Here is a 15,963-nt window from a genome sequence, read left to right on the forward strand (position 1 = left end):
ACGATACATGGCCCCATTCATTCTTTCCTTTACACTGATCAGTCGTCCTGGTCCCTTTGCAGAAAAACAGCCCCAAAGCATGATGTTTCCACCCCCATGCTTCACAGTAGGTATGGTGTTCTTTGGATGCAAATCAGCATTATTTGTCCTCCAAACACGACGAGTTGAGTTTTTACCAAAAAGTTATATTTTGGTTTCATCTGACCATATTTTTTATCCCTGGATTTTTATCCCCGGATTCCCACCGCAAACGGAACATCTTCAGCTGGATCTTTACAACTAGCTACCTAGCTAACCGCAACCCCGGATGATTACTCCTGGCTAGCGTTTCCACCCACTTAGCTTGAAGCTAGCCCGGCCAGAGCCCTTGTGCTACCACCGTAGCATACTCCTGGGCTACAATATCCGGACGCACGACCGGTCTATCGATGTCACCGCATGAAGAGGAATAAACAGACTCACCCCATCGCGACATCCCCCAAAGGCTAACTCTCTAGCCCTTGCTATCTCCTTGCTTGCTAATTCGGCCTGCTAACTGCTAACTTGTTTAGCCCCGGTCCGCTAACTGCTACCTTGTTTAGCCCCGGCCTACTAACTGTTAGCTTGTTAGCACAGGCCTGCTAACCGTCTGAATCGCCACGTCCCAAACACTCACTGGACCCATATTTACTTTCTATCTCTTTCGATTTTTAATTTGTTTATACCTTCCGGTAACCTGCCTCACCCAATGTGATACGGAATCGCTATTATTTTAAATTTTTAGAACACACTCAAGAACCTCCAGAAGCTAACCAGCTAACTAGCTACAAGCTATTTAGTCATTGTTCGTTTTTTTAACCTGGATAACACTCGCCAGTCCAGCTTCCCTGCCCCATCCACCGCTGCCCCCTGGACACTGATCACTTGGCTACATAGCTGATGCATGCTGGACTGTCCATTAATCACGGTACTCCATTCTGCTTGTTTATGTTTTATCTGTCGGCCCCAGCCGCACTCAGGCTCTGTGTGTAGTTAATCCGACTCTCCCTCTGCCTAGTTAACGCCATTTTACCTGCTGTTGTTGTGCTAGCTGATTAGCTGTTGTTGTCTCACCTACTGTTTTAGCTAGCTCTCCCAATTCAACACCTGTGATTACTGTATGCCTTGCTGTATGTCTCTCTCAAATGTCAATATGCCTTGTATACTGTTGTTCAGGTTAGTTATCATTGTTTTAGTTCACAAAGGAGCCCCTAGTTCCACTCTTCATACCCCTGATACCTCCTTTGTCCCACCTCCCACACATGCGGTGACCTCACCCATTACAACCAGCATGTCCAGAGATACAACCTCTCTCATCATCACCGAGTGCCTGGGCTCACCTCCGCTGTACCCGCACCCCACCATACCCCTGTCTGCGCATTATGCCCTGAATATATTCTACCATGCCCAGAAACCTGCTCCTCTTATTCTCTGTCCCCAACGCTCTAGGCGACCAGTTTTGATAGCCTTTAGCCACACCCTCATACTACTCCTTCTCTGTTCCGCGGGTGATGTGGAGGTAAACCCAGGCCCTGCATGTCCCCAGGCACCCTCATTTGTTGACTTCTGTGATCGAAAAAGCATTGGTTTCATGCATGTCAACATCAGAAGCCTCCTCCCTAAGTTTGTTTTACTCACTGCTTTAGCACACTCTGCTAACCCTGATGTCCTTGCCGTGTCTGAATCCTGGCTCAGGAAGGCCACCAAAAATTCTGAGATTTCCATACCCAACTATAACATCTTCCGTCAAGATAGAACTGCCAAAGGGGGAGGAGTTGCAGTCTACTGCAGAGATTGCCTGCAAAGTAATGTCATACTTTCCAGGTCCATACCCAAACAGTTCGAACTACTAATTTTGAAAATTACTCTCTCCAGAAACAAGTCTCTCACTGTTGCCGCCTGCTACCGACCCCCCTCAGCTCCCAGCTGTGCCCTGGACACCATTTGTGAATTGATCGCCCCCCCATCTAGCTTCAGAGTTTGTTCTGTTAGGTGACCTAAACTGGGATATGCTTAACACCCCGGCAGTCCTACAATCTAAGCTAGATGCCCTCAATCTCACACAAATCATCAAGGAACCCACCAGGTACAACCCTAACTCTGTAAACAAGGGCACCCTCATAGACGTCATCCTGACCAACTGGCCCTCCAAATACACCTCCGCTGTCTTCAACCAGGATCTCAGCGATCACTGCCTCATTGCCTGTATCCGCTACGGAGCCGCAGTCAAACGACCACCCCTCATCACTGTCAAACGCTCCCTAAAACACTTCTGTGAGCAGGCCTTTCTAATCGACCTGGCCCGGGTATCCTGGAAGGACATTGACCTCATCCCGTCAGTTGAGGATGCCTGGTCATTCTTTAAAAGTAACTTCCTCACCATTTTAGATAGGCATGCTCCGTTCAAAAAATGCAGAACTAAGAACAGATACAGCCCTTGGTTCACTCCAGACCTGACTGCCCTCGACCAGCACAAAAACATCCTGTGGCGGACTGCAATAGCATCGAATAGTCCCCGCGATATGCAACTGTTCAGGGAAGTCAGGAACCAATACACGCAGTCAGTCAGGAAAGCTAAGGCCAGCTTCTTCAGGCAGAAGTTTGCATCCTGTAGCTCCAACTCCAAAAGTTCTGGGACACTGTGAAGTCCATGGAGAACAAGAGCACCTCCTCCCAGCTGCCCACTGCACTGAGGCTAGGTAACACGGTCACCACCGATAAATCCATGATTATCGAAAACTTCAACAAGCATTTCTCAACGGCTGGCCATGCCTTCCGCCTGGCTACTCCAACCTCGGCCAACAGCCCCGCCCCCCCGCAGCTACTCGCCCAAGCCTCTCCAGGTTCTCCTTTACCCAAATCCAGCAGATGTTCTGAAAGAGCTGCAAAACCTGGACCCGTACAAATCAGCTGGGCTTGACAATCTGGACCCTCTATTTCTGAAACTATCCACCGCCATTGTCGCAACCCCTATTACCAGCCTGTTCAACCTCTCTTTCATATCGTCTGAGATCCCCAAGGATTGGAAAGCTGCCGCAGTCATCCCCCTCTTCAAAGGGGGAGACACCCTGGACCCAAACTGTTACAGACCTATATCCATCCTGCCCTGCCTATCTAAGGTCTTCGAAAGCCAAGTCAACAAACAGGTCACTGACCATCTCGAATCCCACCGTACCTTCTCCGCTGTGCAATCTGGTTTCCGAGCCGGTCACGGGTGCACCTCAGCCACGCTCAAGGTACTAAACGATATCATAACCGCCATCGATAAAAGACAGTACTGTGCAGCCGTCTTCATCGACCTTGCCAAGGCTTTCAACTCTGTCAATCACCATATTCTTATCGGCAGACTCAGTAGCCTCGGTTTTTCGGATGACTGCCTTGCCTGGTTCACCAATTACTTTGCAGACAGAGTTCAGTGTGTCAAATCGGAGGGCATGCTGTCCGGTCCTCTGGCAGTCTCTATGGGGGTGCCACAGGGTTCAATTCTCGGGCCGACTCTTTTCTCTGTATATATCAATGATGTTGCTCTTGCTGCGGGCGATTCCCTGATCCACCTCTACGCAGATGACACCATTCTATATACTTCCGGCCCGTCCTTGGACACTGTGCTATCTAACCTCCAAACGAGCTTCAATGCCATACAACACTCCTTCCGTGGCCTCCAACTGCTCTTAAACGCTAGTAAAACCAAATGCATGCTTTTCAACCGTTCGCTGCCTGCACCCGCACGCCTGACCAGCATCACCACCCTGGATGGTTCCGACCTTGAATATGTGGACATCTACAAGTACCTAGGTGTCTGGCTAGACTGTAAACTCTCCTTCCAGACTCATATCAAACATCTCCAATCGAAAATCAAATCAAGAGTCGGCTTTCTATTCCGCAACAAAGCCTCCTTCACTCACGCCGCCAAACTTACCCTAGTAAAACTGACTATCCTACCGATCCTCGACTTTGGCGATGTCATCTACAAAATTGCTTCCAACACTCTACTCAGCAAACTGGATGCAGTTTATCACAGTGCCATCCGTTTTGTCACTAAAGCACCTTATACCACCCACCACTGCGACTTGTATGCTCTAGTCGGCTGGCCCTCGCTACATATTCGTCGCCAGACCCACTGGCTCCAGGTCATCTACAAGTCCATGCTAGGTAAAGCTCCGCCTTATCTCAGTTCACTGGTCACGATGGCAACACCCATCCGTAGCACGCGCTCCAGCAGGTGTATCTCACTGATCATCCCTAAAGCCAACACCTCATTTGGCCGCCTTTCGTTCCAGTACTCTGCTGCCTGTGACTGGAACGAATTGCAAAAATCGCTGAAGTTGGAGACTTTTATCTCCCTCACCAACTTCAAACATCTGCTATCTGAGCAGCTAACCGATCGCTGCAGCTGTACATAGTCTATTGGTAAATAGCCCACCCATTTTCACCTACCTCATCCCCATACTGTTTTTATTTATTTACTTTTCTGCTCTTTTGCACACCAATATCTCTACCTGTACATGTCCATCTGATCATTTATCACTCCAGTGTTAATCTGCAAAATTGTAATTATTCGCCTACCTCCTCATGCCTTTTGCACACAATGTATATAGACTCCCCCTTTTTTTCTACTGTGTTATTGACTTATTCATTGTTTACTCCATGTGTAACTCTGTGTTGTCTGTTCACACTGCTATGCTTTATCTTGGCCAGGTCGCAGTTGCAAATGAGAACTTGTTCTCAACTAGCCTACCTGGTTAAATAAAGGTGAAATAAAAAAAAAATAAAAAAAAAAAATATGACATACTCCCAATCTTCTTCTGGATCATCCAAATGCTCTCTAGCAAACTTCAGACGGGCCTGGACATGTACTGGCTTAAGCAGGGGGACACGTCTGGCACTGCAGGATTTGAGTCCCTGGCGGCGTAGTGTGTTACTGATGGTAGGCTTTGTTACTTTGGTCCCAGCTCTCTGCAGGTCATTCACTAGGTCCCCCCATGTGGTTCTGGGATTTTTGCTCACCGTTCTTGTGATCATTTTGACCCCACGGGGTGAGATCTTGCATGGAGCCCCAGATCGAGGGAGATTATCAGTGGTCTTGTATGTCTTCCATTTCCTAATAATTGCTCTCACAGTTAATTTCTTCAAACCAAGCTGCTTACCTATTGCAGATTCAGTCTTCCCAGCCTGGTACTGGTCTACAATTTTGTTTCTGGTGTCCTTTGACAGCTCTTTGGTCTTGGCCATAGTGGAGTTTGGAGTGTGACTGTTTGAGGTTGTGGACAGGTGTATTTTATACTGATAACAAGTTCAAACAGGTGCCATTAATACAGGTAACGAGTGGAGGACAGAGGAGCCTCTTAAAGAAGAAGTTACAGGTCTGTGAGAGCCAGAAATCTTGCTTGTTTGTAGGTGACCAAATACTTATTTTCCACCACAATTTGCAAATAAATTCATTAAAAATCCTACAATGTGATTTTCTGGATTTTTTTCTTCTCATTTTGTCTGTCATAGTTGAAGTGTACCTATGATGAATATTACGGGCCTCATCTGTGAGAACTTATGGGAGAACTTGCACAATTGGTGTCTGACTAAACAACTTTTTTACCCCACTGTATAAGCAGATACATTTCACCACAAAAATGCACCTTTATAATAAAAGCATTACATGCATAATTGCATTTGCACTCACTTTTGATAATGATGTTTTCATCTAATGGAAAACGTTAGCGCATTGCTGCTTATGTGATGAAATAGCCTCACAGTTTATCAACATTTTAAGCTAAACGTTCTGATCTGTTGTGTCAGCCACATTGCATAAAAAGTTTTTTTAATGCTAGTTGTTGTATTAATTCAGGATCTATCGCATCCCACAACTGTCCCGGATTGTTTGGAATATTTATTTTTTGCACAGAACCTTCAACAGCTCTGGTAGACATTCCCCCTGGTGTAGTTACACGTGTGTGTGTTTATGAGGCCGGTTGAACGTACTGCCAGCATGCCAATTGCACGCTCCCTTTTATTGTCCCCAGCACAAGGTGCACCTGTGTAATGATCATGCTGTTTAACCAGCTTCTTGATATGCCACTACTGTCAGGTGGAGGGATTATCTTGGCAAAGGAGAAATGCTCCCGAACAGGGATGTAAACAAAGGTGTGCACAACATTTGACAGAAATACGTTTTTTTTGTGCGTCTGGAAAATTGCTGGGATCTTTTATTTCACATCAGGAAACGTGGGATCAACACTTTACATGTTGCGCTTATATTTTTGTTTAGTATAATTATCCTTGATTTAATTTTTTAATCCGTTTTGTGAGAGATGTGCCCACTTTCGTTTGTTTCCCTCCGTGTCAATTGAAGGGTGTAGCGCTACTCTGTTGCAGTAAAACCATGTGCAGTTATTATGAGGATAACAACATCTAATGTTGGTCTATTGGGTATTGCCAGTCATCATATTTGTGACTCGAGTCTGATTCGAGTCCAAGTCATGTGACTCGAGTCCACACCTCTGCTAGAGGAAGGTGCGGTCTGCACAATGCATCACCGGGGGCAAACTACCTGCCCTCCAGGACACCTACAGCACCTGATGTGACAGGAAGGCCAAAAAGAACATCATCAAGGACAACAACCACCCGAGCCACTGCCTGTTCACCCCGCTACCATCCAGAAGGCGAGGTCAGTACAGGTGCATCAAAGCGGGGACCGAGAGACTGAAAAACAGCTTCTATCTCAAGGCCATCAGACTGTTATACAGCCATCACTAACATTGAGTGGCTGCTGCCAACATACAGATTTGAAATTATTGGCCACTTTAACAAGTGGATCACTAGTCACTTTAATAATGACACTTTAATAATGTTTACATATCTTGCATTACTCATCTCATGTGTATATACTGTACTCTATACCATCTATTGCATCTTGCCTATGCCGCTAGGTCATCCATATATTTATGTGTTCATATTTTTATTCCATCCCTTTACTTAGATTTGTGTGTATTAGGTAGTTGTTGGGAAATTGTTAGATTACTTGTTAGATATTACTGCACTGTCGGAACTAGAAGCACAAGCCCTTCGCTACACTCACATTAACATCTGCTAACCATGTGTATGTGACCAATAAAATTTGATTTGACATAGTGACTCTTTCCACTTTGTCTTATTGTAGCACACTGGGTGATGGAGAATGATGTAGTATTTACAGGCGCATCCATATATGATTTTGTTTCAACTTCAAACATAAATGTATGCCAACAAAAAGGAGGACCAAGGCACTCTTCAAATAATTAATTAAAATGCCTTTATCAGTATGGCATGTTCAATAGAAACAAGTTTTTTTTTTTTTTAAACCGACGCGTTACGGCTGCATGACCTTCGTCAGGGAGTACGGTTTCTCTTTTAAAAAGAAACTTTGTTTCTATTGAACATGCCATACTAATAAAGGCATTTTAATTAATTATGTGAAGAGTGCCTTGGTCCTCCTTTCTTTTTGATGACCAATTTACTCCTTTTACCAAAGAGCACCTTCTGTCTACCAAAATGTACTGTTGTGTACCTTAGTAGCGCTTCCCTTCCTCCTCTTTCTACTATAAATGTATGCCAAATTGATACATTTGAGGTAAAACTAAAAATTCTAGTGTAATTGTATTAACACATGACAAAAAAAATGTAAAGTAAAGTGAATATTGCATTTTGAAAAACTATACTTGAATTGAATATGTATCAATTTAAAAAGTGTTATTGGTTGCAGGGAAGAGTTTTGAAACATGAACCATTTTGATCTGTTTTGATTTCTGTGCATAGAGTTGTGAAAATGTACCAGATACTTGTGAGAATTGCACCAAAGTGAGAGAAAAAAGTGAAGAGTATGGCACTAGCAACACCAGAGTTGTGGATTTGATTCCCAATGAGTTCATATATGAAAATGTGTGGACTCACGGTTGTACTTTTGATAAAAGCGGGTTCTACATAATGGCATATATTATGGTATGACAGTACTGTATTGACTAATGCAATTTGAGTAAGCAGTGTGAACCCCCCCCACACTATCAAAAAGACCCCAACAACTTCATTGTGGATACATTTTTAATGTATTGGGGATGCATTTGTTATATACAGTAAATCTCTGTCAATATCAGATTTGTTTTACTTACTGTGAAGTAAAATCAAAATAGGCATCATAATAGTACATACAATAGTTCGTATTTTTATACTTTGCAAACATACATCTTCATTATGTAGTTCTCATAATCTGTAGTAGACAACTCAGTCGGTAAATGGTTAAGCAATTATCAATTAAAGGGACAGTTTGGGATTTTTACAATGAAGCCCTTTATCTACTTCTCTAGTGTCAGAAACTTGTGGATACCATTTTTGTGTCTCTGTGTGTAGTTTGAAGGAAGTTGCTAAATATCATTAGTGCAATGACTGTAAGTCTAAGGTAGTATGCTAGTTGCCTCTCAAAACGACCTCCAACTTCCTTCATAGTGGATGCTGAGACATAGAAACGGTGGCACTCCTGCTGGCCAAGGTTCTCTGATTTCTACAGACATAAGATGGTAGAAGATCAAAGTGGGAATTGACTCAGAACCTAATGGGAAAGTGATGCATGTGGGACAGTATCTGTGCAGTTACACCAATCACACATTTCAGGTGATCTGGTGTCTCCATTGAACAGTTAATAAAATCACCTCCGGACCATTTACATTGACCTCCCCTCCATTTTGTTTACTGCTGCTACTCGCTGTTTATCATCTATGCAGTCACTTCACCCACACCTACATGTACAAATTACTTCACTAACCTGTACCCCGGCACACTGACTCGGTACCGGTATATAGCCTCGTTATTGTTATTCTTATTGTGTTACTTATTATTTTAGTCTACTCTGTAAATATTTTCTTAACTATTCTTGAACTGCACTGTTGGGTTAAGGGCTTGTAAGTAAGCATTTCACGGTAAAGTCTACACTTGTTGTATTTGGCGCATGTGACAAATAAATTTTGATTTGAAGTCACGAAACAAATAGCCTCTCTACTGCTGCATGAACGCTGAGCATTGGAAACATTATCACACAGGATTCCAGTAGCCTACATGTGGGCAAAAAACAGAATCACTCACTCTTTCTGTGGGAAATTATATTTTATTAGTGTAGAATAGACCCAGAGAGTCAGAGTAGGGGGCAAAGGACTCGACAGAGAGAGGGGAGGAGAGAGACAGACAGAAAGAATCGTTTGATATTCTTTAGCACCCTCATGTGTTAAGGCATTGAAACTGCAGCCATACCATGTTAGTAGAGTAGTGGGTTAATCAAGAGGTTGCCTATTGGTTTGAGTTGTAAACTTAAATTCCCTGTTCCTTATCTTTATTTTACTGCATGACACCACAAGTAGAGGTTTATGGGCCTACTTCTTTAGTCAGAAAAGAGAGGTGCGGATGCCTGCCAGAGCATAAATGCAATTATCTGAAATTATCTTAAATATACTTTTTTCTTTTCTTTTCTCAAAGCTTTCTCTACGATCTAAACCTTTATACCTTCTCCTTCCTGTTGCCTGCAGGGCAGGCTTCCTCACTGCTACTCTTTTGTCTCTCACTCCCCTAAACTTAATTGCCTTGCTGAGGCGCTATTGAAGGAGACAAATTGGTTCCTACCGGGGTGTTTCTCGAACAATAAGGAGAGCTTAACTCTGGATGTTCTGGGAACACCCACAACCTGCAGCTGCTTGCAAACTAAATAATTTAATAATCTAAACTTTCAGAAATGTATTTTGTTGTTGGAGAAGATAAACATTCTTGCCAATATAGCTCAATAAACACCGTACCCACAAATGTATTTGACAATGGTCTTATCTGTTTATAAAAACGAACATACCCTAGAACAGGGTTTCCCAAACTCGGTGCACATTTTGTTTACTTTTTTGCCCTAGCACTACACAGCTGATTCATATAATCAACTCATCAAGCTTGGATTATTCGAAGCAGCTGTGTAGGGTTAGGAGCGCTAGGGAAAAAAGCTAAACGTGCACACCTCGGGGACTCAAGGATCGAGTTTGGGAAACACTGCCCTGGAAAAATGTACATTTACATCATAGAATATATTAAATATATATATAGAGAGAGAGGGAGAAAGAGAGCGTGATGAGCTTAATTAAGGTAATTAAGGCCCCTATAAGGTCTGTGTTTATCATAAGGACTATTCCTCTTCTTTGTCCTTGAGATCTGCGAAGGCTTTTTTCACCATGAGGAACTGTGACTCTCTGTGAGAACGTTTCAGCTTGGCCCTGCGGTTCTGAAACCAGATCTGTGGAGAACGGAACAGTGTCAGAGATTTTAAGAACAGCCTTTATGGTGTAAATTTTATCAACAAAAAAATAGCTTTAGTTTTAGAGTAGATGCCTGTCTAGTAGGTTATTGCTGTAAGTACTCAGGCATATTTCTTTTTTTACATGTTACATTGTAATTAACAGATTTTTTATTTCATGTTTGTTACAAGAAGAAAGAGTCCATATTCTGTGTAATAACAAGAACTACTGAAAGCTGTTACAATGCAATTATAATTAAATAATCAAAGTAGAATCCCAAAACAATTAAGTTAGGCCTTGCAAAGTTGATTTACTGTTAAACAAATTTACATACATTTATATTTTGTAAAGTGAGGCGATCAAGCGAATAGTTTTTTAATATAAATATAATTGCATATATACATACACACTACCTTTCAAAAATGTAGTGTCACTTAGAAATGTCCTTGTTTCATTAAAATAACATGAAATTGATCAGAAATACAGTGTAGACATTGTTAATGTTGTAAATGACTATTGTATCTGGAAACGGCTGCTTTTTTATGGAATATCTACATAGGCGTACAGAGGCCCATTATCAGCAACCATCACTCCTGTAATCCAATGGCACGTTGTGTTAGCTAATCCAAGTTGATCATATTAAAAGGCTAATTGATCATTAGAAAACCCTTTTGCAACTATGTTAGCACAGCTGAAAACTGTTGTTCTGATTAAAGAAGCAATACAACTGGCCATCTTTAGACAAGTTGAGTATCTGGAGCATCAGCATTTGTGGGTTCGATTACAGGCTCAAAATCGCCAGAAACAAAGAACTTTCTTCTGAAACTCATCAGTCTATTCTTGTTCTAAGAAATCAATGCTATTTCATGCAAGAAATTGCCAAGAAACTGAGGCTCTCGTACAATGCTGTGTACTACTCCCTTCACAGAACAGCACAAACTGGCTCTAACCAGAATAGAAAGAGAAGTGGGAGGCCACGGTACACAACTGAGCAAGGGGAGGGTCTAGTTTGAGAAACAGACGCCTCACAAGTCCTCAACTAGCAGCTTCTTTAAATAGTACCCTCAAAACACCAGTCTCAAACGGCAACAGTGAAGAGGCAACTCCGGGATGCTGGCTTTCTAGGAAAGGTTCCTCTGTCCAGTTAAAAAAATTAAAAAATTAAAAATGCTTTAACCTTTATTTAACTAGGCAAGTCAGTTAAGAACAAATTCTTATTTACAATGATGGCCTACTGGGGAACAGTGGGTTAACTGCCTTATTCAGGGGTGCTGTTTGCTGTTGTTCTGGGATTGATTTGCACTTTTCGCACCAAAATACATTCATCTCTAGGAGACAGAACGCGTCTCCTTCCTGAGCGGTATGACGGCTGTGTGGTCCCATGGTGTTTATACTTGCGTACTATTGTTTGTACAGATGAACGTGGTACCTTCAGGCGTTTGGAAATTGCTCCCAAGGATGAACCAGACTTGTGGAGGTCTACAATTATTTTTCTGAGGTCTTGGCTGATTTCTTTTGATTTTCCCATGATGCCAAGCAAAGAGGCACTGAGGTTGAATGTAGGTCTTGAAATACATCCACAGGTACACCTCCAATTGACTCAAATGATGTCAATTAGCATATCAGAAGCTTCTAAAGCCATGACATCACTTTCTGGAATTTTCCAAGCTGTTTAAAGGCACAGTCAACTTTGTGTATGTAAACTTCTGTCTGACCCACTGGAATTGTGATACAGTGAATTATAAGTGAAATAATCTGTCTGTAAACAATTGTTGGAAAAATGACTTGTGTCATGCACAAAATAGATGTCCTAACCAACTTGCCAAAACTATAGTTTGTTAACAAGAAATTTGTGGAGTGGTTAAAAAGCGAGTTTTAATGACTTCAACCTAAGTGTATGTAAACTTCCGACTTCAACTGTATATAAATTAACATGAATCAAATTAATTGTTCAAACTTGTATTTGATTTATTTTTCATATTGAACAGTAAATTAACTTTGTTTAGGCCTCAGGGTAAAAACATGCCGATTTTAAATGTAATTTCGAAACAGCTAATTTTAGGCCTACCTGTATTCTATCTTCCTCCAGATGTAACCTTTGTGCCAGTTCATCTCTGATGTCAATACCCGGATATGAGTTGATGAGAAACACACTCTCCAAGACTTCAATCTGCTCCCCAAGAAGAAATCATATCAATAAATCATATCAATCAAATTGTATTTCCATGAAAACATCTGTCACAAATTGATACACATTTAACACAAATGTATATACTGATAAATGTAAAATACTGATAACTGTAACCCTGCAGCAAAATCCCACAGTTATGACATCATACAAACAAAATGTTGGTAAAATAAAACACTTTAACTGCCCTTCAGCCGATATATAGGCTATCTACAATAAATATGTTATTAAATGTTTTGTTACTGATGCACCACGATGGAGGCATGTGAACACTGCGCATATCTGTGCATGAAACACATATTTTTTTACCTGTGTGCTACTGAATGCCGTCCGCGGCCTGCGCCCAATGTACCAGTTTAATGTTCTCCTGTAGGACTCCGTAAAGTGTCGTTTACAGTTGAGCTTCTGTTCTTCTACTGTCCCCTTTATCTCTGCGGAAGGCTCCGATGGTCTATTGACTATGGTGTGACTTCTCTGTTGCGTTGGTTCCAATTCTGAAAAACACCAGACAAAACCTAATATAACTCCACAGACAATGACATACGTTATTATCAGAATTTACTTGAGAGAAATAAATAGTGTTTTACCTGTCCAAGGTCGATACAGCTTCACAGACACATTTTGTAGGCCTGGCCTGTCCAAATTCAACCCAAGGATGCGGTCTATGGTGAAAACTGGCTTTGCGTCAACCAGCCTGATCTGGCAACTAACGGTAGGTGCAGCCATACTGTCAACCAACTCTCTTCTGAAAAGTTACTGGCCTCTGAATGCTGGCTGCTCAGGTGACGATTTAAACGAATCAGGGATTTTCATACGTCACTAATTAAAATCAGAGGTTCTAAAAAGTTTAGCATGTGAATCGAATACCCCCCACCACTGGGCGCGATGAGTCGCAGGTTACCCGATTCAGATTAGGGGGTTGTAAATAGATTTAGGCATAAATGTGTTATCTCTCAAGGACAGTGGATTCGTCAAACGTAATATTAGAACTGAAACAAAAAAGCAATGCCATCCTTTTCTTCAAAACTACCAAGGTAGAAAATCAAACCCATTCCCACATGTCGCCAAACCTGGGCACTATTTTAGATAGGCCTTACTGTGCTGCAGGCATTATTATGCGGGACCAGTCAAGTATCACATAATTCCAATCCTAATAATAATCCTCTAATACTATTAGGTTTAATCCTGATGAATATTCTCTCATCCTGCCGTTGTGATGCATATAGGACGGTGAATTATGTTGGGGACAAACAAAAGCCGTCAAAGCGGCAGGTTGGCGTGTTGCTGGAAAATCGTGTGTAACATTTGTTCCTCCTCGAATCGACCTATTCAAAAGCAGATTAGTGCTCGCTCGCCTTAACGAACAGAACAACGGGAGCTTTAAACAAATAGCTCACTTGTTTACTTTTCGCTCTGAATGGAACGGAGAGGATTTGGACACAAGGGACGTCAATGTGCACGGGCGCGCCCAGTCTTTTTGTTTTGAAAGAAGAGCCATACTTAATAGGCTACTCTAAGAAAGAATATGGCTTATTTGCAGCCTATAGGCGCCACGCACGCACGCACGCACGCACACACACACACACACACACACACACACACACACACACACACACACACACACACACACACACACACACACACACACACACCACTTTGAACCAGGAGCGATAAAACACAACCCTAATCCTTGAATTAGTGTATATTTATTGTTGAAAAGCTATTTTAGGACACTGAAACAGTAATCACTGAAATATGTACATTAAATAGGTGCATATCCCCCACTGCATAAAGTACTAAAGTGCAGTCCCCCATATTAACATCTAGGTAACCCAGTTTACCACTCCCAAAACCTTTCCCCAAAATGGAAATAATAAATATTCTCAACCCTTCTGGGATATCACTTCTATTTATATAAACCGAATCAATTTCACTTTGTTGATATGGTAGTTGTATTCTCTATGAGCTGATAAAATTTGCAGCCAGAGCTCAGAACAAATTTACATCTGAGCAATGGGTAAAGGTCGGCGAACACCTCTGGAAACACCTCTGGAAATATGTCCTATACATAGCATACATACGTAGTGTGCTTCTTTATACATATTATCTGAGAAACATACAAACCATTCCAATACATTACAGATTAACGTACTTAACGGGTTAAAAAAAAACAACACCTTAAAGCCACAGCCCTAATTTAGCACTTTGTAATACAGTATTGTTCTTGCTTCAACCTGGCAGATGAATACATTGACACTCCAGGAAGAAGGTATAGCAATAAGTTGATTCATTTATGAGCATACCACTATTGGTGTTAGGGGTACAAGATCAACATCATCATCTTGAAACCAAAACACACTCCAAACAAAACATGGTTCATTCAAATGGTAGTAATAATGTTATGGAGAAAAAAATAACTGACAAGGATGTATGTGACAATTATTTATCTTCATGATAGGATCCAAAGCACATGCAAACCTGTTAGCTAACGGCGAGAGGCTGAGTGTAGACAAGGTCCTGAGGCAGCAAAGCATCCCCAAACCATCACACCACCGCAGAGAACCAGGGTTCTTACTGTGGAATGCAGTGTTAGGTTTCCACCAGGCATAACGGGACCAATGCCGTCCAAAAAGTCATACTTTTGACTCATCTGTCCATAAATCATCATTCAAAGAGTCTTGATGATCATCCAGGTGCTTCCAGGTGCTTTTTTGGCAAACTTGAGTCAACCTTTTGGATGAGATGGGTCCTATTATGCCTGGCGAAAACCAAACACTGCATTTCACAGTAAGAACCTCATACCAACGATCATGCATGGTGGTGGCAGTGTGATGGTTTGGGGATGCTTTGCTGCCTCAGGACCTAGACGACTTTCTTCAATAGAAGGAACCATGAATTCTGCTGGAGAATGTCAAGACCATCCGTCTGTGAGCTGAAGCGCAGCTGTGTCATTCAGCAAGACAATGATCCAAAACAAGTCTACATGAACATGGATAAAAAGCAATACATTTGAAGTTTTGGAATGGCCTAGTCAAAGTCCAGACCTAATCCCAATTGAGATGTTGTGGCAGGACTTGAAACGAGCAGTTCATGCATGAAAACCCACAAATGTTGCTGAGTTAAAGCAGTTCTGCAGGCAAGAGTGGGCCAACATTCCTCCACAGCGATGTGAGAGACTGATCAACAACTACAGGAAGCATTTGGTTGCAGTCATTGCAGCTAAAAGGTGGCACAACCAGTTACTGAGTGTAAGGGGGAAATCACTTTTTCACACAGGGGAATTGGGTGTTGCATAACTTTGTTAATTAAATCAATAAAATAAGTATGACTTTTTTGTGTTATTTGTAAACTCAGGTTCCCTTTATCTAATATTAGGTTTTGGTTGAAGATCTGATAACATTCAGTATCAAAAATATGCAAAAACAGAAAAAAATCATACAGGGGGCAAGTACTTTTTCACAGCTGTAGATT

General features: G+C 42.0%; 1 protein-coding gene across 1 annotated transcript; it reads right to left on the reverse strand.

Annotated features, from left to right (window-relative positions):
- Positions 1-9,831: 9,831 nt before the first annotated feature.
- Positions 9,832-15,249, reverse strand: LOC112254176 (homeobox protein ANF-1-like). The gene is made up of 4 exons (XM_024426472.2): positions 13,080-15,249; positions 12,802-12,986; positions 12,373-12,474; positions 9,832-10,303 (listed from the first exon to the last, which is right to left on the reverse strand). The coding sequence occupies exons 1-4, from the start codon at positions 13,216-13,218 to the stop codon at positions 10,196-10,198; spliced, it is 534 nt and encodes a 177-aa protein (XP_024282240.1). The 5' UTR covers positions 13,219-15,249; the 3' UTR covers positions 9,832-10,195.
- Between the last annotated feature and the right edge of the window lie 714 nt (positions 15,250-15,963).

Source organism: Oncorhynchus tshawytscha, linkage group LG07 (assembly GCF_018296145.1).
Source record: "Oncorhynchus tshawytscha isolate Ot180627B linkage group LG07, Otsh_v2.0, whole genome shotgun sequence".
NCBI classification, from domain to species: domain Eukaryota; kingdom Metazoa; phylum Chordata; class Actinopteri; order Salmoniformes; family Salmonidae; genus Oncorhynchus; species Oncorhynchus tshawytscha.

Excerpts from the sequence above, each read along its gene's own strand:
- LOC112254176 (XM_024426472.2), bottom strand. The coding sequence starts at position 13,218 with ATGGCTGCACCTACCGTTAGTTGCCAGATCAGGCTGGTTGACGCAAAG. Across the intron at positions 12,987-13,079 it reads GCTGTATCGACCTTGGACAG|AATTGGAACCAACGCAACAG; the intron begins GTAAAACACTAT and ends GGTGTTTTTCAG. Across the intron at positions 12,475-12,801 it reads CGGCATTCAGTAGCACACAG|ATTGAAGTCTTGGAGAGTGT; the intron begins GTAAAAAAATAT and ends CTTGGGGAGCAG.